General features: G+C 37.6%; 3 protein-coding genes across 3 annotated transcripts in view; 2 read left to right on the top strand and 1 right to left on the bottom strand.

Moving 5' to 3' along the window:
* Positions 1-18,194, bottom strand: part of LOC125825438 (uncharacterized) — a 1,130,247-nt gene that overhangs the window by 307,897 nt on the left and 804,156 nt on the right. The window lies entirely within an intron of this gene.
* Positions 8,087-9,043, top strand: LOC125825491 (uncharacterized). Its single transcript, XM_049504818.1, has one exon. It carries the CDS (start codon positions 8,087-8,089, stop codon positions 9,041-9,043), a length of 957 nt encoding a protein of 318 aa, XP_049360775.1.
* On the top strand, positions 9,188-10,183 carry LOC125825490 (uncharacterized). Its single transcript, XM_049504817.1, has one exon. It carries the CDS (start codon positions 9,188-9,190, stop codon positions 10,181-10,183), a length of 996 nt encoding a protein of 331 aa, XP_049360774.1.

The raw sequence follows: 18,194 nt of genomic DNA, 5'->3' as shown, positions 1-18,194 counted from the left end.
ACTCCCAAAAGTGAATCATCCTAATAAGTTTTCTTAATTCAGACCTATCTTCCACAGTAATTTTACCAACTAGGTTTTTTTTTTTGATAACCGAGAAATCCATCTGACCAGCCCTTTGGACCAATCACAGCCCTCTAAAGTCGGTAGATAATGGGCCCGCCCCTCTACCCTTCTCCACTTAAATACCAGGCTTCGCTTTGCATGACATGAGGCTTGAACCTGCGACCTAAGCCACAGATCCTCCACCTTTTGCCACTCGAGCTAGGCATTGGGGGCCTTTCAATGTAGATTTCATTCGACAAACGGGCACCAAAGTTAGTAACCTCTGCATATTTAATCGGATCATCGCATATCTTTTTTATAACAAATGGTGTATCCTCTTGATTCTGTATAATTCCAGGTGCTACATAAACAAGCAGAGTCTCACCAGAGAAATAAACTCATTCCAACCCTACTTGGATTCTCCAGAGCACTACCAGAGACCTTTATAAAGGCAAACTGATCTATGCCTTTGCTACACCTTTAGGTGTGGGTTCAAACAATCAAGCAGAAGTTATGGCTGCAGCCTTTGGGATGAATTGGTATATTTAACATGGGTATAGTAGGATCATTTTGGAAGTAGATTCTGAACTTTTAGTGAAATGGCTCAAGCAAGAAAGTACCCCCTCCTTGGAGCATCTACAAAAATATCATGGAACTTCAAGACTTGATTAAAATGACTGATTTTTCAATGCAATCATGTCTTTAGAGAGGCCAATTTCCCTGCTGATACTCTTTCAAAACACAGTCATTTGATGAAAAATACTCAACATTTTTACAATTATCTTCATCTGCCTCAAGAGACTAGAGGTTACATCAATTTAGACAGAATGGGCATGGCATGCTTCAGAAGGAAAAAGTTGAAGAGGATCAAAAAACCACCCTAGAAGATGGCTGATCAGTATCCTTGTTCATTTCCTTTTTTTGCAACTTCCTCCCTTGAGCTACATATTATAGATACAGCTTCTAGGAAGAGGTTAGTTTTTGGTTAGGCTCTTTTCTCTATTGTAAGGGAAGAGTCTCCCTTATTTATGATTTCCTAGTTTATATGTATTGAGAGGAATCCTCTCTTCTAGGTACATAGATCTAGGTTTCTTTCAATAGATTTTAGGGTCAAGTTGATAAGCCTTATTAGGCTAGTTGACATATGATCTACCATGGGATTGGCGATTAGGTTTATGTCCCCCTCCTTGTATATTTTGTTTATAGGATTGGAGATTAGGCTTATGTCCCCCTCCTTGTATATTTTGTTTTGTTTTATTATATGCTAACGCCTGGGGGTGTTTCTAAGCCCCTGACCCCTCAAGGGTCATTAAAATAAAATAAAATAAAATAACTAAGGAACAAAAGAAGAACAAATTATAGTAGGAACCTTTTTGATAAAAATAACAGAGATGACAAACATTTTCAAACATTTTCACTGTCATCCAAATACTGGTACGTAACCTCCCACACTAGTCTCATGAACATAATTCATAGCATCCAAATATTTCCTCAATTGCTTTTTCCATCAAACCAAGTTTGCAGATTCGAGTTACTGCTAAACTGAAAGAACTCTTGACCTTTGACAGACCAAATAGATAAAAAGAAGAAAATATATTTAAGCTATTAGCAACAAGGAAATCCACTGAAGTTAGATACAATACTAGACACAGACTCTTATTCCATGATTCCTTTTCCCTATTAACGGTATTTTAAAGAGCACTAGTAATGAAGATCCTACATCAAACCATAATCCCGGCAATGGTTATGCCTAGTATTATTGGAGCATTCACCTGGCATAATCTTCATGTTACCCACACTAAAGATATGTCTCATTCCCTTAAAATGCATCTTGAAAAGAGAATCAATTTCCAACTTTATTTAGTTTTTGAGTTTTGAAGACACCAACGTCTACAACCAAATAAATGTTCTAAAAAAAGTTGTCTCATAGAATATGCATAAAGAAAAAGGACAAGAGAAGATCTCAAGCAGACCTTGTGTGACAATGTCCCTTAAACATGCAATGTAGAAACAACAAACACAGTGTATTCTCACAAGTGAGGTCTAGGGAGAGAAATATGCATGCAGAATTTACCCCTACCTTTGATGTCACGCCCCGAGCTACCCCTAAGACGCGGACACGGGACCTAGGACCACAAGTGATCCCAAGCTAACCCTGCTGGCATGATCATGAGCATACTAAAGATAATAAACTGATGCGGAAGCTAATTCATAAATAAATCTGAAAAGATGGGGAATACCCATATACTATAGCTGAATATATCAAATCTGAGAGTTTAATACAAAAGAAATATCAAACTCAAAACACTAAGCTGAATCTAACTATGTCTGAAATAAGCCTCTAAACTGACTAGAAATGCTGGGACAGGCCCCAGCTAAGTCTAGCAAAACTGAAACTAAAGGACTAAAATACTGAAAAGAAACTCATGACTATTGTCCCCGAAGAATGAGGACTCACCAACTGATTATGTTGAACTGAAGATCGGGAATCGATCTAAGCGTGATCTGGATGCTGAGAACCTGAACCTACATCACGAGAAGATGTAGCGCACGTATGCGTCAGTACTTGAAGGGTACTGAGCATGCAGGATAGAGTAAAGCTGAAAGAACATATAACTGAACAAAGCAATAAAGCAATGAAATAATCTGAACATGCTATAGATACTGAATACTGAGCTAACTGAATGCAATGACCAATTTATAACATGCTGACTGAATACTGAATGAACTGTAAATGTGGTCAATGCAATAGAGTCTGACTGAACTGTGGGAGCTACTAATAACCGACATAAAACCACATGAGCTAAATGTGGAGTCCGATGTATACGCCCCATCGAGAGGACCCAATATACCCTGCCAGAGGTATAGAGGCATCCTGGCGTGATCACTAAACGATGTTGCCCACAGAGGGGACTTACACCTACGTGGCTCGTAGTTCTGGGACTGTATGGGTACGCTGAAACCCTAGTCCAACTCGGTATTATGCTACTCCCAATGAATTAAGTAGTTAACTGGTTATGACTGAATTTCTGTAAATACTGGATAGCTCGAACTGAACATGCAAACTCAGAATGCAACAATTAATCTGATAATGATGCATTCATAAACTGAGGCATGTAAAACTGAATACTGAAATATCTGACCTAGCATGTGTAATTCAAGATCTAAAGAAATACATAGCTAGGGTTCTGAAATTCATGCGATAAACTGAGCAATAACATGATAATCTGATTTGGAACATTTAAATAACTAATTTATGATGATCTGCTATAATTCTAGAAACCCTAGGTCTGTTCATAACCATGGAATCAAGAATCTGACTGAATTCTAGGGACCTAATGGGTGAAAGGAACCCACTAGTGAAATCCCACATACCTGGTGATGAATTCCATGGAGAAATCATTCGATTTCGGGGCTGGAACTGAAGGAAACTTGTTGCGTTCTTGAACTAGGGTTCTTGACCTCTTTTCTCCTCTTAGCGTTCTAATTCTTCTAAGTTTGATTAATGATTTGACTTAGGTAAGTTCTAGTTATGTTTCTAGGTTTAAACTGATTAAAATCTCATGATTTAGGGTCTAAACGACGTATCTTAGGGGTGAAACGAAATAGGAAAAGACCAAAAGACCCTTAAATTAGCTGCTGTCGGAGTGACTGACGGTCCGTCAATCAATCGACGGTCCGTCGATTGGGTCCGTAGGTCGAGTCTGCCCGACAGATCTTCACTAAAACGGGCATAACCTTTTACTCGGAGGTCGGAATATAGAAAACTCGGTGGTGTTGGAAAGATAATTCAATTATCTATCTAACCATAGGTCATGGGACACATAATTCATTTTGTGCTAAAAGTTATGACCATCTGAAGTTGACCCATCAGAATTTTCAGCTAACTGGCTGCTAACCTTCGATCTACGGTCAGACCTACGGACCGTGGATCGAATGACGGTCCGTGATGGTCGACCGTAGTTTGTGTCAGAGGCTGTTAAGGGAAGTCTCGATCCACGGACACAGACCACGGACCATGGTTTGATCTACGGACCGTGGGTCTGTCCGTGAGTCGGGACTTAGCCAATTTTCTGAGCTGGTTTGGGGAGGGGTTGCAGTGGTGAACCACGGACCACCAGCACGGGCCGTGGTCTGACCTACGGTCCGTGGATGGTGACCGTAAGTTGCACCTGCAACTTTTCAAAATCTGCATTTTTATCTGTTTCAAATACGGGGTGTTACATTATCTCCCCCTTGGGACCATTCGTCCTCGAATGAAGACTAATCTAGCTGAAATGTAGGGAAAGAGCTGCAATCCCTACCACTAAACACTGAGAACTGAATTTCTGACTGAACTGAGTTCCAAGGACATGCAAATACGCTGAAAATGCAAGTACAAACTGAAGGAACATGATTCTAAGACTGAATTTTCGCATGAATGACTGAAAAACTGATGAGGAACTATTACCTCAAGTTGGAATGGAATCGGAAGGAAAGAGGTGAGGATACTTGGACTTCATGGCTGCTTCTGCTTCCCAAGTAGCTCCCTCTACTGACTGACTCCTCCACAAAACCTTGACTGAAGCGACTTCTTTATTTCTCAACCTTCTAACCTGACGATCGAGAATCTCAACTGGTACATCCTCATAAGAAAGGTTATCTTTCACTGCCACACTCTCTAATGGCACTATGGATGCTGGATCACCCACACACTTCTTCAAAAGAGAAATGTGAAAGACTGGATGCACTGCTGCTAAGTCTGCTGGCAACTTTAACTCATAAGCCACTTTACCAATCCTTTTCAAGATCCGGTAAGGGCCAACATATCTGGGACTGAGCTTCCCTTTCTTGCCAAATCTCATCACCCCTTTCATAGGTGACACTTTCAAGAAAACCCAATCATCAACTTGGAACTCTAGTTCCCTTCTTCTCACATCTGCATAAGACTTCTGGCGACTCTGAGCAGTCTTGAGTCTATCCCTAATGAGTTGCACTTTCTCCATAGCATCAAGGACCGAATCTGGTCCTATCAAGGCTGCTTCACCTACTTCAAACCAACCAACTGGAGATCTACATCTACGCCCATATAATGCCTCATAAGGGGCCATCTGAATGCTGGAATGGTAACTATTGTTGTAGGCGAACTCAATGAGAGGAAGGTGATCGTCCCAACTACCCTTGAAGTCGATCACACAAGCTCTCAACATGTCCTCTAAGGTCTGAATGGTACGCTCTGCCTGACCATCCGTCTGTGGATGAAATGCTGTGCTAAGGTTAACCTGAGTACCAAGACCTTTCTGAAATGACTTCCAGAAATGAGATGTAAACTAAGGACCTCTATCTGAGATGATAGACAAAGGAACTCCATGCAACCTCACAATCTCATTAATGTAAAGCTTGGCGTAATCCTCCGCCGAATCTGTAGTCTTGACCGCCAAAAAGCGAGAAGACTTAGTAACCCTATCAACAATCACCCAAATGGAGTCATGTTGTTTGCGAGTACGAGGTAAAACTGTGATGAAGTCCATGTTGATTACTTCCCACTTCCAAGTAGGAATGTCAATCTCTTGAGTCATACCTCCTGGTTTCTGATGTTCTACCTTGACTTGCTGGCAATTGGGGCACTTAGCCACAAAGTCTGCTATATCTCTTTTCATACCATTCCACCAATAGACTTCCCGTAGATCACGGTACATCTTAGTGGCGCCTGGATGAATAGAATATCTGGAATTGTGGGCTTCTGCGAGAATATGCTGTCTCAATTCACCCACATCAGGAACACACAATCTACCTTGATAGCGAAGTACACCATCTCCCCCTTGGGAGAAAACCTCCACTCTCTGATTGTGGACTGCACTCTTAAGTTCAAGCAAGATTGGATCGCTATCTTGCTTTTCCTTAACCTCTACTACCAAAGAAGATTCTGCCCCATTCTGAACTGTTACACTACCATCTGATATGCTCATAAGACGAACTCCTAGGCGAGCAAGTCTGTGAACATCCTTTGCTAGCTCTTTTCTTTCTTCCTCAACATGTGCTACACTACCCATAGATAGTCTGTGAAGGGCATCTGCTACTACATTTGCCTTACCAGGATGGTAATGCACACTCATATCATAATCTTTGAGGAACTCTAGCCATCTTCTCTGGCGAAGATTCAACTCTTTCTGGGTGAATACATACTGGAGGCTCTTATGGTCTGTGAACACATCTACATGAACACCATACAAGTAATGTCTCCAAATCTTAAGTGCAAACACCACTGCTGCTAGCTCGAGGTCATGAGTTGGATAATTCTTCTCATGTACCTTAAGTTGTCTAGAAGCATAAGCTATAACCTTACCTCGCTGCATCAACACACAACCTAGGCCGACTCTGGATGCATCACAATAGATCACATAACCATCTGAACCCTCTGGTAGAGTCAAGACAGGAGCTGTAGTCAACCTAGTTTTCAGTTCTGCGAAGCTTTTCTCACAATCATCTGACCATTGGAACTTAACCTTTTTCTGAGTTAACTTAGTCAATGGAGAGGCTATGGATGAAAATCCTTCCACAAACCGTCTGTAATAACCTGCTAGACCCAAGAAACTTCTGATATCTGTAGCAGAAGTAGGTCTGGGCCATTGTTTCACTGCTTCTATCTTCTGGGAATCTACTCGAATTCCTTCACTAGACACAATATGCCCAAGGAAAGCAACTGATTGTAACCAAAACTCACACATACTAAATTTTGCAAACAACTAACGATCTTTGAGAGTTTGCAGAACAACTCTCAAATGACTCGCATGTTCTTCCTCATTCCTAGAGTAAATGAGGATATCATCAATAAAGACGATAACGAACAAGTCCAAGTACTGCTTGAACACTCTGTTCATCAAATCCATGAAAGTTGCAAGAGCATTGGTTAGTCCAAATGACATAACTACAAATTCATAATGACCATACCGAGTTCTGAAGGCTGTCTTCGGAATCAGGGGCGAATTTATGTACTAATTTTGGGTCACCCGAACCCGTGGTCATCCGACTAAACTCGATATATTACTTCTATAATTATTAAAGAATATATTAAATTAAAACTTGTTGAACCCGTTCTCAAAATGGTTGGATGGTTCACTGGTACCACTGCAAAATTTCAACTCACAGGTCACAGGTTCGATCCCAGGCAGCCCCAATTCGCTGCAATTTATTTTTATTAACTAAAAACACATTTTTCATTAAAAAAAAAAAAAAAAAAGCTAAATTCTAAAAGTTCTAAAAGTCAAAGACTTCAAAAGTTTCCTTTCCACACACTTTTCAAGTTTCAAATTCCAACAATATTTTTCTTCTCTCTTCAAATTTGTTTTCTATTTTCCACACAAAGAAGAACTTCAAGTCTCCAACTTCAAGTCAAGAATTTAGAGAAATCATCATTGTCAAAGTTTAAGGTAATTTTAGTTTATGATTTCTCTTTTTAATATACAAACTAACAAGATAAAAAAAAAAAATATGTATGTATATATCACTTTAATTTTAGGGTTTTCATATAAAAAAATCTTGTCATTACTTATAATAGGAAATCATCAATAGCTAAAGAATTGATTATCTCAAACTTACATATTTTGCGGATGTAACTTGTAAGAAATGTGTTTCATATTATATTATCAATTTTGAAGGGTGTGATTCCTTTTTTTTAATGTGAAAGGGGTGTGATTCCCTTATTTTTTAAATGTGAAATGGGTGTGATTCCCTTATTTTTTTTAAATGTGAAAGGGGTGTGATTCCTCTTCTTTCTATGAATATGTGATTTCGAATGCAAAAGAGGCATAAGTCCTCTTTTTATTATGAATGTGTGATTTTCTTATTGTTAAATGTGAAAGGGGTGTGATTCCTCTATTTTAGTTACATTTGCAAGGATTGTGATTCCTCTATTTTATTTGAACTTGCAAGGGTGTGATTCCCTTATTTTTTATTGTGAAAGATATGCGATTCTCTTATGTTATTTTAAATTTGCTAGTTAAAATTTGTGACTAAGTTGAATAGTTATTTGAATTTGTAGGAACATTTATCCTTGAATATCTAAATGGATAAATTTTTTATTAAGAAACCACGTTATAGTAGCGATCTATCTGTTAGTTCACATGTAGCTCCAGAAGCTCAAAGAGAGACAATTACATCTTCTTCTTCAAATGTTGATTGTATTCTTGGGGTTGGATCTCTCAAACGGGATCCCGGAGAAAGAAAACTCATCTTTGAATATGATTCTAATATTCGAGATGTTGTGAGGAGACATTATATTTTGATGGGGCCTTATCAACCAAAACTTCGTGTATATCCTAAAACAACATTTGGGACTAGTAATCGGCAATTTGATCCTGAGTGGTTTAATGCTCCAAATTCTGCTTGGTTGGAATATAGCATAGATGATGATGCTATATTTTGTTTGTGTTGTTATCTCTTCAAGAATGAATTTGAAAGTCGTGGTAATGCAGGAAAATCATTTACACAAGATGGCTTTAAGAATTGGAACCATGGTCCGGAAAGGATTCGATTGCATGTTGGTGAGGTGAATAGTATTCATAACAAATGTTTGAATATGATGCTTGATTTTGCGAATCAACGTCAATCAATTCAATCTTCTCTTCACAAGCAAAGTGGAAAAACAAAAAGTGATTATCGAATTCGTTTAAATGCCTCAATCAATGTGGTAAGGTTTCTCCTAAGAAATGGATTGTCATTTCGTGGTCATGATGAGAGTGAAGATTCCGATTACAAAGGTCTTTTTCTTGAACTTTTGAAATTTCATGGGGTTAATCGTCCGGATGTGGAAAAGGTGATATTACAACATGCTCCAAAAAATGATATGATGATTTGTTCAACAATTCAAAAAGAGATTGTGGATGCTTGTACTAAAGAAACAATTAAAGCTATCATCAAAGACTTGGATGGTGATTATTTTGGAATACTAGTTGATGAGTCAAAGGACATTTCACATAAAGAGCAAATGGCACTAGTTTTACGATATGTTAACAAAAACTGAGAGTTGATAGAAAGCTTTTTGGGTATTGTTCATGTGGGTGATACATCTGCAAGATCATTGCAAAAAGTAATTTACTCTTTACTTTTGGATCACTCGTTATGCCTATCAAGACTCCGTGGACAAGGTTATGATGGAGCTAGTAATATGCAAGGAGAAAAAAATGGTCTAAAGTCTTTGATTTTGCAAGATGCTCCGTCTGCATATCATATACATTGTTTTGCTCACCAATTGCAATTGACACTTGTGGCTCTTTCTAAAAAACATCTGGATGTGAAAATTTTCTTTTATGTTGTCACTAATGTTTTGAATACTATTGGGACATCTTTTAAACGCAGGGACTTACTTCGACAACACCAAGTTGAGAAGTTAGAAGAATTGCTTAAATCTGGAGAAATTCTTACCGGACAAGGATTAAATCAAGAACGTGGCCTCCAACGACCGGGTGATACTCGTTGGGAATCCCATTTCAAAACCTTGGAAAAATTCATGATTATATTTTCTTCAATTGCTAATGTGCTTAAAGATATGAAAGAAAATTCTCCACATGATCTTGATAAACTTGCGGCAGGTAACCTTTTAGATAAAATTCAAGAATTTGAATTTATCTTTGTGTTGCATTTGATGTTCAAGATGTTGCTTCTTACAAATGAATTGAACAAAGCTTTACAAAAGAAAGATCAAGATATTGTCAATGCTATGAGATTGCTTAATCTTTCAAAGAGAAGATTACAAACAATGAGAGAGAGTGGTTTGGAGTCTTTGATGGATGAGGTTTCTTCATTTTGTCGTAAACATGATATTTTGGTTCCCGAAATGACCAAAGACTATCCAAGATCGAAGCGTAAGAAGTCCGAAATTTCATATTTACATCACTTTCGTGTGGAAGTGTTTTATGCAGTTATTGATTTGCAACTTCAGGAGCTCAATAATCGTTTTGATGTTGTGACTAGTGACTTACTCCTTGGCATGGCTAGTTTGAATCCGGTTGATTCATTTGCTAATTTTAGTAAGAGCAGAATAATGAAGTTGGCCGAATATTATAAAGTGAGTTTGGTGATAATGAACTTCGAGATCTCAGTTATCAACTTGATAGTTTCATTGTCTATGCTCGAGAGTGTGATAGCAAGTTTCTCAACTTGAAGGGGATTAAAGATCTTGCTACGATGATGGCACAAACAAAATTGGATCAAACTTGGTCTCTTGTTTATTTGCTTGTAAAGTTGGCTTTGATTTTGCCTGTTGCTACGGCAAGTGTGGAAAGAGCATTCTCCTCAATGAAGCTCATCAAAAATGATCTACGTAATAGCATTGGTGAAGAATTTTTGAATGGATGTTTAGTTTGTAAGATAGAGCGGAAGATATTTGAAAATATAAGTAATGATGCTATTATAGATCGTTTTCAAAATATGAAGTCTCGTCGAGTACAATTGTAAACTGATGATATTTTTTGTGGTAATGTAATTTTTATGTATTGCTCGCTTAGTTATTGTTATTATAAAAAAAAATTATCTCATCTTTAAAGCAATGGTGCACCCGTTTTCTTAAAATCCTGGATTCGCCTCTGGTTGCTATTAATTAGCATTAAAGGAAAAACTCAAAACTATGCATCATAACAACAACTATTACTATGCCTCAGTCCTTGGTTTGTTCTGTAAAACGGGAGAACTAGGCTTTCAACGTAAATTGCCAGACACAAACTTATTAAACTTTGGAGTAATTCATTGAGTAGCTATGACAGAGATAGACAACTTAGTATAAAATGGAGTTTCTTTGCTCAAGTTGTTCTCGACATCTTCTAATTCATGCAATGTGCTAGTTTTTGAATATGCTTGATCTCTTGAAACAGGGGTTATGCATCTTTCTGGTGCTCCCCTACAAGGATGATTAGTTTAATAAATTGTAGCTGCAATTTGCAGAAACCATAAAAAAAAATGGAAACATGAATAATTAAAAGGGAGAAATAGAACAAAAGGAACGGATGGAGTATCATATTTACTTCATCGTTTAAAGAGCTAAGACTACAAGCTTTTGAGCTGTATTAGGACTTACACTCATCATAATTTAGAGTGATAAATTGTTTAAATTGACAGCTATTTTTGAAGAAGTATTTTTTTAGTATACATGAAAACTAACAAGGAACGGATGGAGTATCTATTATCTACTTTTACCTGGCAGCAATAGGGTTAAATTGTATATAGCAACCACGACTCGTGTCATCGTATACATGGTAACTTTGAAGTTATGTATGCTCAAGGGCCTTAACTGTATCATTGGTATATATAGTACTGCGTAACTCCTAACTGATGGTTAACCTGATTAACAACAAAATGCATGGCCCTTGGCAGATTAAGGACATTATTGATCCAGAGAGGTCAATTCTCTTTTGTTCATATTTATAGGGAAGGCAATATGGTGGCTATCAACTAGCTAATTTTGCGGTGAGACAGAGAAGTTATGCTCTTTTTGAATCTATTGCGAGTGGAATTATTAAAAAATGAAACGTAAAATGGGAATACCCGAAAAGGAAGAGTTGCACAGCTGAAGTTAATGATCTGTGAACCTCCTGAAGTTAATACAAGAAAACAGAGTTTTTGAAGTTAATAAAAGCAATGGACTGATCAAGAGAGCTTTTAAAAGGATGCTTTATGGTTCTATCTCCTACCAATTAAGTACAGACGCAAAGACGCACACGTCACAGAAAATACAAGTCTAAGACAAAACTATATGCAACTTAACTTCCCTTTTCGACACACTACATACCTACTTTGAGGCTTTAAAATGAAACTAGAATAGTAAAGTCACATGAACTGAAGAGAAAAACAGAACACCGAATGCAGTGTCTCTGTGCAATGATATTTCAAATTTGAACATATTTGACAAAGTTCTTAAATATCTAGAATCTAGCCTGAAATTTAATAAATTTTACAAATGAAACAGTGCATTTTGAGTAAAGTGACTGCATCACCAATCCAATAAAAAATAAAATTTGTCCCTAGAAAGAGCCAGCTTTCCACTTTCGAACTCTACCAAATACCAGTTCTGATTTTCCCAATCAAATTTGTAGGTTGTTACTTCTTGTAATTTATCACGCAAAGGCTTGCTTTCATGACTCGAACTCTTCATATTTTCATTAAACGATCCATAAAACATGAAATCATTTTATTAGTTGTGAAAAGGATGACTTTTCTAGGATGGCAATTCCATTGCAAATTCACATCCACAAAAGTCTTAGGAATTTGATCTCCTATATACTCTAGTGATACCAAATTTGGAGCATTGATAATCTCCAACACAGGTAGGGATGGCAATGGGGCAGGGCGGATGCGGGGCATGGTGGGTTTATGGCTATGTGGGGCGGGGCAGGTTTAAGGTTGTGTGGTGGGGGTCGGATGCGGGGAGGGCAGAAGTGGGTTTTTTAAAAATTAATGTGGAGCGGGGTGGGTTGCTGTAACATCCGGCAATGTGAAATAACTATGAAGAGGCTTAGAATTGGAAATAGTCATTTTTGGAAATAATTAAATATGGAAATTTAGCCAAGTATGGGAAACAAATGAGTTTTTGGCCAACTTTGAACAGTCATAACTTCTAGATCAAGATGATTTAGGTGTAGTTCCAATTATGTTTGCGAAGATTGTGGAATGATCTTTCCAACGCCGCCGATTTTGCCCGATTCCGAGTTTGTATGAGTGAGTTATGCCCTTTGGAAGTTGGGCAGTTGGCAGGGAAGTCTGTCCGGAAATTTGTAAGGGTATTTTGGTTTTTTCCCTAGCCTTTTCTTTTGGATATATATGAGTGTGTTAGACTGATTTTGATCAGTTTTTCTCATTTTTAAAGAGTGAAAGTAAGGGTTTGAGAGTGAAGAGGAGAAGAAGAGGAAAAAGAGAAGGTCAAGCAAGGTTTCGTCATAGATCGTTGTGGATATCGTCGGGGGTGATCCCTATTAGGTATGTGAGTTCATAGTGTTGGGTTGGTTCTTTCCCCCACACGCCAAACTCGTTTAATTTCGAGAAAAGATTTAGTTGTGGTTGTTGAAATCTTGTGGTGATGTTTGTTGAAGTTGTAGTTGTGTTGTGTTGAAGTTCTGGTTGGTTTGGTGTATGTTTCCGGTGGAGTTTTTGAGTTGAATCTATTGCATGTTGAGGGATTTTATGATCCTTAGTGTTTGGGGTTGAAACCATTGAAGGTAAGGGAGGTTTAGAGTTGGAAAAATGAAGGAGAAAAGTCAAGTTTTCGGGGAAAAGGGTTGGGGAGTCGCGCCAGCCAGCGCGCCCCAAAGGGGACTCTGAGGTCCAGCCCTTGGGGCGGCGCCCCTAGCAGAGTCCCAACCAGACCCTTTCATAGTTGTTTCCAACACTCCAAGGTATGTTTAAGCGTCAAGAACTCGTCCATAGCATGTGATCAAACACCTTGAATCCATGATTCCAATTCAAGGAGAGTTAATTTCCAAGTCAAGTGAAGTTAGAAGTCAAGTGAAGTTAGAGCGAAGCTTAGAAGTTAAGAAGTAAGTCAAGAAAGTCTCTAAAGTTTTTCAAGAGTCTTTAATGAACGTTTTAAATTCATTTTAAGGCTCAAGTTTCAAGTCAAGCAAAGAGTATAGAGTTTCAAGTCAAGCAAAGAGTATCGAGTTTCAAGTTAAGTCAAGAGTATAAAGTTGAGTTCATTTCTCAAAAGTAATAAGGGAACTAAGTATTCCCTAAGAGTTTATAAATGTTTTTACACATTTGAGCAAGAAAAGGGAACATCAATCCCAAAAGAGCCTTTGGGCTAAGCTTTGAGTAATTATCTCAAACTAAAGAAAGAGGTTGTTTTAAAAGTAAAGCTAAGGTTTGAAGTTCTTTTCTTCAAAGAAGTATATGGGGACTATGTATTCCCAAAGAAGTTTATAAATGTTTTCACATTTAAACAAGCTTTGGAACTGAGATCTCCAAAGAGCCTTCGGGCTAGTTTTTCAGAAAAAGAGTTATCGCTTTCTAAATGAAGCAAAAGAGGAAACTGAGATTTCCAAGATAGCCTTTGAGCTAAGTTTTTGAGTAATTATCTCAAATCAGCAGAAAGAAATATGTTTTAAAAACATAAGAGCCAGTACATTTTTGGGAGTCGTATCGAGCACCGAGTTGGGGGAGCGTTCAAGGAACCCATAGCCCCCATAGAACCATGTTAGCCAACATGGGTAGAAAAGGATCATACTTTTTAGATGAATCCTTTTCCAGATAGACTAGTGGATCCATTAGGCAGTTCAGGTCTTATACCTTTGGTCGGGTATAGGATGCTCTGGCAGCGTGAGGTCGATCGATGTATCATCACTATAGCTCTTACGTGATGGTTGTCGGTTAGAGAAACTCCCACAACATTTATTGTATTTTCATACACATAAATTATTGTATTTTTACATACATCAGTTCATTTGTATTTCTATATACATCTCAGACTTATTGTATCTTTGTATACACACAGAGTTTATAACAGGTTTTAAACAATTTTTCTTTATATTGCACTTGTTTTAAATTGTATTATATTGGAATGAGTTAGTCAGGTTGAGTTGAGCCAGGTAAGTTATTCAGTTTCTTCCAGAGTTCCTTCTAGCCTATGTTGCTTAGCTTTCCAGCTTGCATACTCGTACATTCAATGTACTGATGCTAGTTGGCCTGCATCTTATGACGATGCAGACGCAGGTACCCAGGATCAGCACCCGGCACGCCGTTGATCTAGTTGAGCATTCCAGAGTCAGTGGTGAGCCTCCTTGCATTCCGGAGGACTCTGTTATTTTGTGTTTCTAGTTTTGTTTTGTTAGGATGTTGCGGGGTCTGTCCCAACATCCATCTCAGTATTATAGAGGCTTCATAGACAGTCAGTCAATTAGTATTGAGTCTCTCATCTATGTATATATGTAAATATTCTATTTTGAGACTCGAGTTGCCTTTTGGCCAGATTTTATCAGTTAAGTTATTTTATGTTGTTGCATTGCATGGAGTTATTCTGTTGAGTTAGGTTTCCGCTGAGTTAAGAAAGCCAGGCCAAGGGTTCGCTTGGGGCCAGAAATGGTCTTCGAGTGCCGGCCACGTCCAGGGTGTAGGCTCGGGGCGTGATAGTTGCGGTCTGCAGGTTTATGTGATTTTATATGGGTTCAAACTTAATTTTAACTTTTTACATGTTATAAGAGTGATAGAACATTATTTATTAAGATAATTTCATTAAAGCTACTAAAATATTCAAGATAATAAATGAAAATGGTTCAATAAAAAATAATACAATTTCTTACATATTTCCCAATTGACCTCTAAAAAATAAAATTTTAAGTCACTATCCTATTAAATTAATACCACTTAATGGAAAAATGAATTTGTTTTTATGAATTTTATTTTTAGTATCAAACATAACTAGAAAAAGAAAATATTAAAAAAATTATGCGGGGCGAATTCATGCAGGGCAGGTTGAAAATGAAAAGAGTTGTTATGCGGGGCGGGGCGGAGCGGATTAAAAATTTTGCGGGTTAAGCTCAACCCGCACCGCCCCCGCCCTACACCGCCCCATTGTCATCCCTAAAAATAGGATACGCATCCCCAACGTCTAAATAATACAACTATTCAAGAGTCGAGGCATCAATTTGAACATGTTGGTTTCTAAATGTCTTAATAGAAACTGACTTGATCCTTTGAAGATTCAACAACACAATCTTTTCCAACCCATAACAATGCTCAAGGGTGAGGTTGACAATCAAAGAACATCTATTAAGTAGTGTCTGAAGCATGTTATCATCTAAACTTATAGAAGAAAGAGAAAGCTTTCTCAATCACAAAAGACCGAAAGATCACTTCCCAACCCTCCCAAGCTCAAAACCGCACCTCTTCCTCCTTTCCAATAACCGGGTAGTTCCCTCTCTCCCCATTTCCCATTAGCCAAATCAATAGAAATGATACTTAGTTTAATACACAGATTAGGATCAATACTTGGACAATTACCAATAGTTCTCCAAGAATCACTTTTTAGTTTTACCTCAATTTGAAGTAAAATATAAGTCTGTCAATGAAAAAATAACGGCTACCTTATAATCATCATGAAACTCATCATACATGACAACTAACAAGGAACAGATGAAGTATCTATAATCTACTTTTACCTGGCAGCAATAGGTTAAATTGTATATATAGCAACCACGATTCGTGTCATCGTATGCATGGTAACTTTGAAGTTATGTATGCTCAAGGGCCTTAACTGTATCATCGGTATATGTAGTAACTCCTAACTGATGGTTAACCTGATTAACAACAAAATGAATAGCCCTTGGCAGATTAAGGACATTATTGATCCAGATAGGTCAATTCTCTTTTGTTCATATTTATAGGGAAGGCAATATGGTGGCTATCAACTGGCTAATTTTGCGGTGAGACAGAGAAGTTATGCTTTTTTTGAATCTATTGTGAGTGGAATTATTAAAAAATGAAACGGAAATTGGGAATACCCGAAAAGGAAGAGTTGCACTGCTGAAGTTAATGATCTGTGAACATCCTGAAGTTAATACATGAAAAACAGTTTTTGAAGTTAATAAAAGCAATGGACTGATCAAGAGAGCTTTTAAAAGGATGCATTATGGTTCTATCTCCTACCAATTAAGTACAGACGCAAAGACGCACACGTCACAGAAATACAACTCTAAGACAAAACTATATGCAACTTAACTTCCCTTTTCGACACACTACATACCCACTTTGAGGCCTTAAAATGAAACTAGAATAGTAAAGTCACATGAACTGAAGAGAAAAACAGAACACGGAATGTAGTGTCTCCGTGCAATGATATTTCAAATTTGACAAAGTTCTTAAATATCTCGAATCTAGCCTGAAATCTAATAACTTTTACAAATGAAACAGTGCATTTCTAGATAAAGTGACTGCATCACCAATCCAATAAAAAATAAAATGTATCCCTAGAAAGAGCCAGCTTTCCGCTTTCGAACTCTACCGGATACCAGTTCTGATTTTCCCAATCAAATTTGTAGGTTGTTGCTTCTTGTAATTTATTATGCAAAGGCTTGCTTTCAGGACTCGAACTCTTCATATTCATTCAACGATCCATAAAACATGAAATCATTTTACTAGTTGCAAAAAGGATGACTTTTCTAGGATGACAATTCCATTGTAAATTCGCATCCACAAAAGTCTTAGGAATTTGATCTCCTATATACTCTAGTGATACCAAATTTGGAGCATTGATAATATCCAACATAGGACACGCTTCCCCAGTGTCTAAATAGTACAAATGTTCAATAGTTGGGGCGTCAATTTTAACACGCTGGTTTCCAAATGTCTTAATAGTAACTGACTTGATCATTTGAAGATTCAACAACTCAATCTTTTCCCACCCATAACAATACTCGAGGACGAGATTGACAATCAAAGAGCATCTATTAAGTAGTGTCTGTAGCATGTTATCGTCTAAACTTATAGAAGAAAGAGAAAGGTTTTTTCAATGAATTGTAGTTCGCCACACCACCACTAGATAACGAAACATGTTTCAAATTAAAACCCCTCAGAACCAATTCTCTTAAAGATTTTGCTACCAAGATTGTGAAAATTGGTAAGGTGTATGATGTATACCGAGGAACTCCAAATACGATATCTTTTACACCGTTTTGAAGTGCAATGTGAAGCCACTTATCAAGCAAAGGGAATACTTCATCAGAATAACTAGAGTGTGATAATTAAAATTTTTCTATAGGGATTTTCCCATCTCGATATCTCTCTATGATACTATCCACTTTTTTCATATTGCCATTAAGATAATCAACTCTGAATTCCAAATTGGGATGAGTCGACCAGGCTTGTAGCAATGTTTTGGAGAGAATGTTCATCTTGGTTGCTTCTTTAAAACTGAGAAAAGAGAGTATTTTGTGAATGAGACAATCAGACAATATGTTAGATGTGGCTCTCATCTTGATTAGTTGGTTGATCTCTCTGGAAAAAAGTATTAGGGTTTTTCTATTAGGTGATTCTTGAATTTATAGCTTATGGTTTTGTTTATGTCCCCTGACTTTTCCGATTGACACTTAAATTCTAGGGAAAAGGGTCTTTGATGTACCCTAAACTTTGCGATTTATAATTGATTTACCCCTTATTATAAAAATAACTGATATATACCTCTAGTGTTACACAAT

The sequence above is a fragment of the Solanum verrucosum genome, unplaced genomic scaffold (genome assembly GCF_900185275.1).
Source record: "Solanum verrucosum unplaced genomic scaffold, falcon-dt-bn FXZP01000101.1, whole genome shotgun sequence".
NCBI classification, from domain to species: domain Eukaryota; kingdom Viridiplantae; phylum Streptophyta; class Magnoliopsida; order Solanales; family Solanaceae; genus Solanum; species Solanum verrucosum.
Note: the sequence above shows the minus strand (reverse complement) of the source record. Positions and strands in the feature narration are given on the sequence as shown.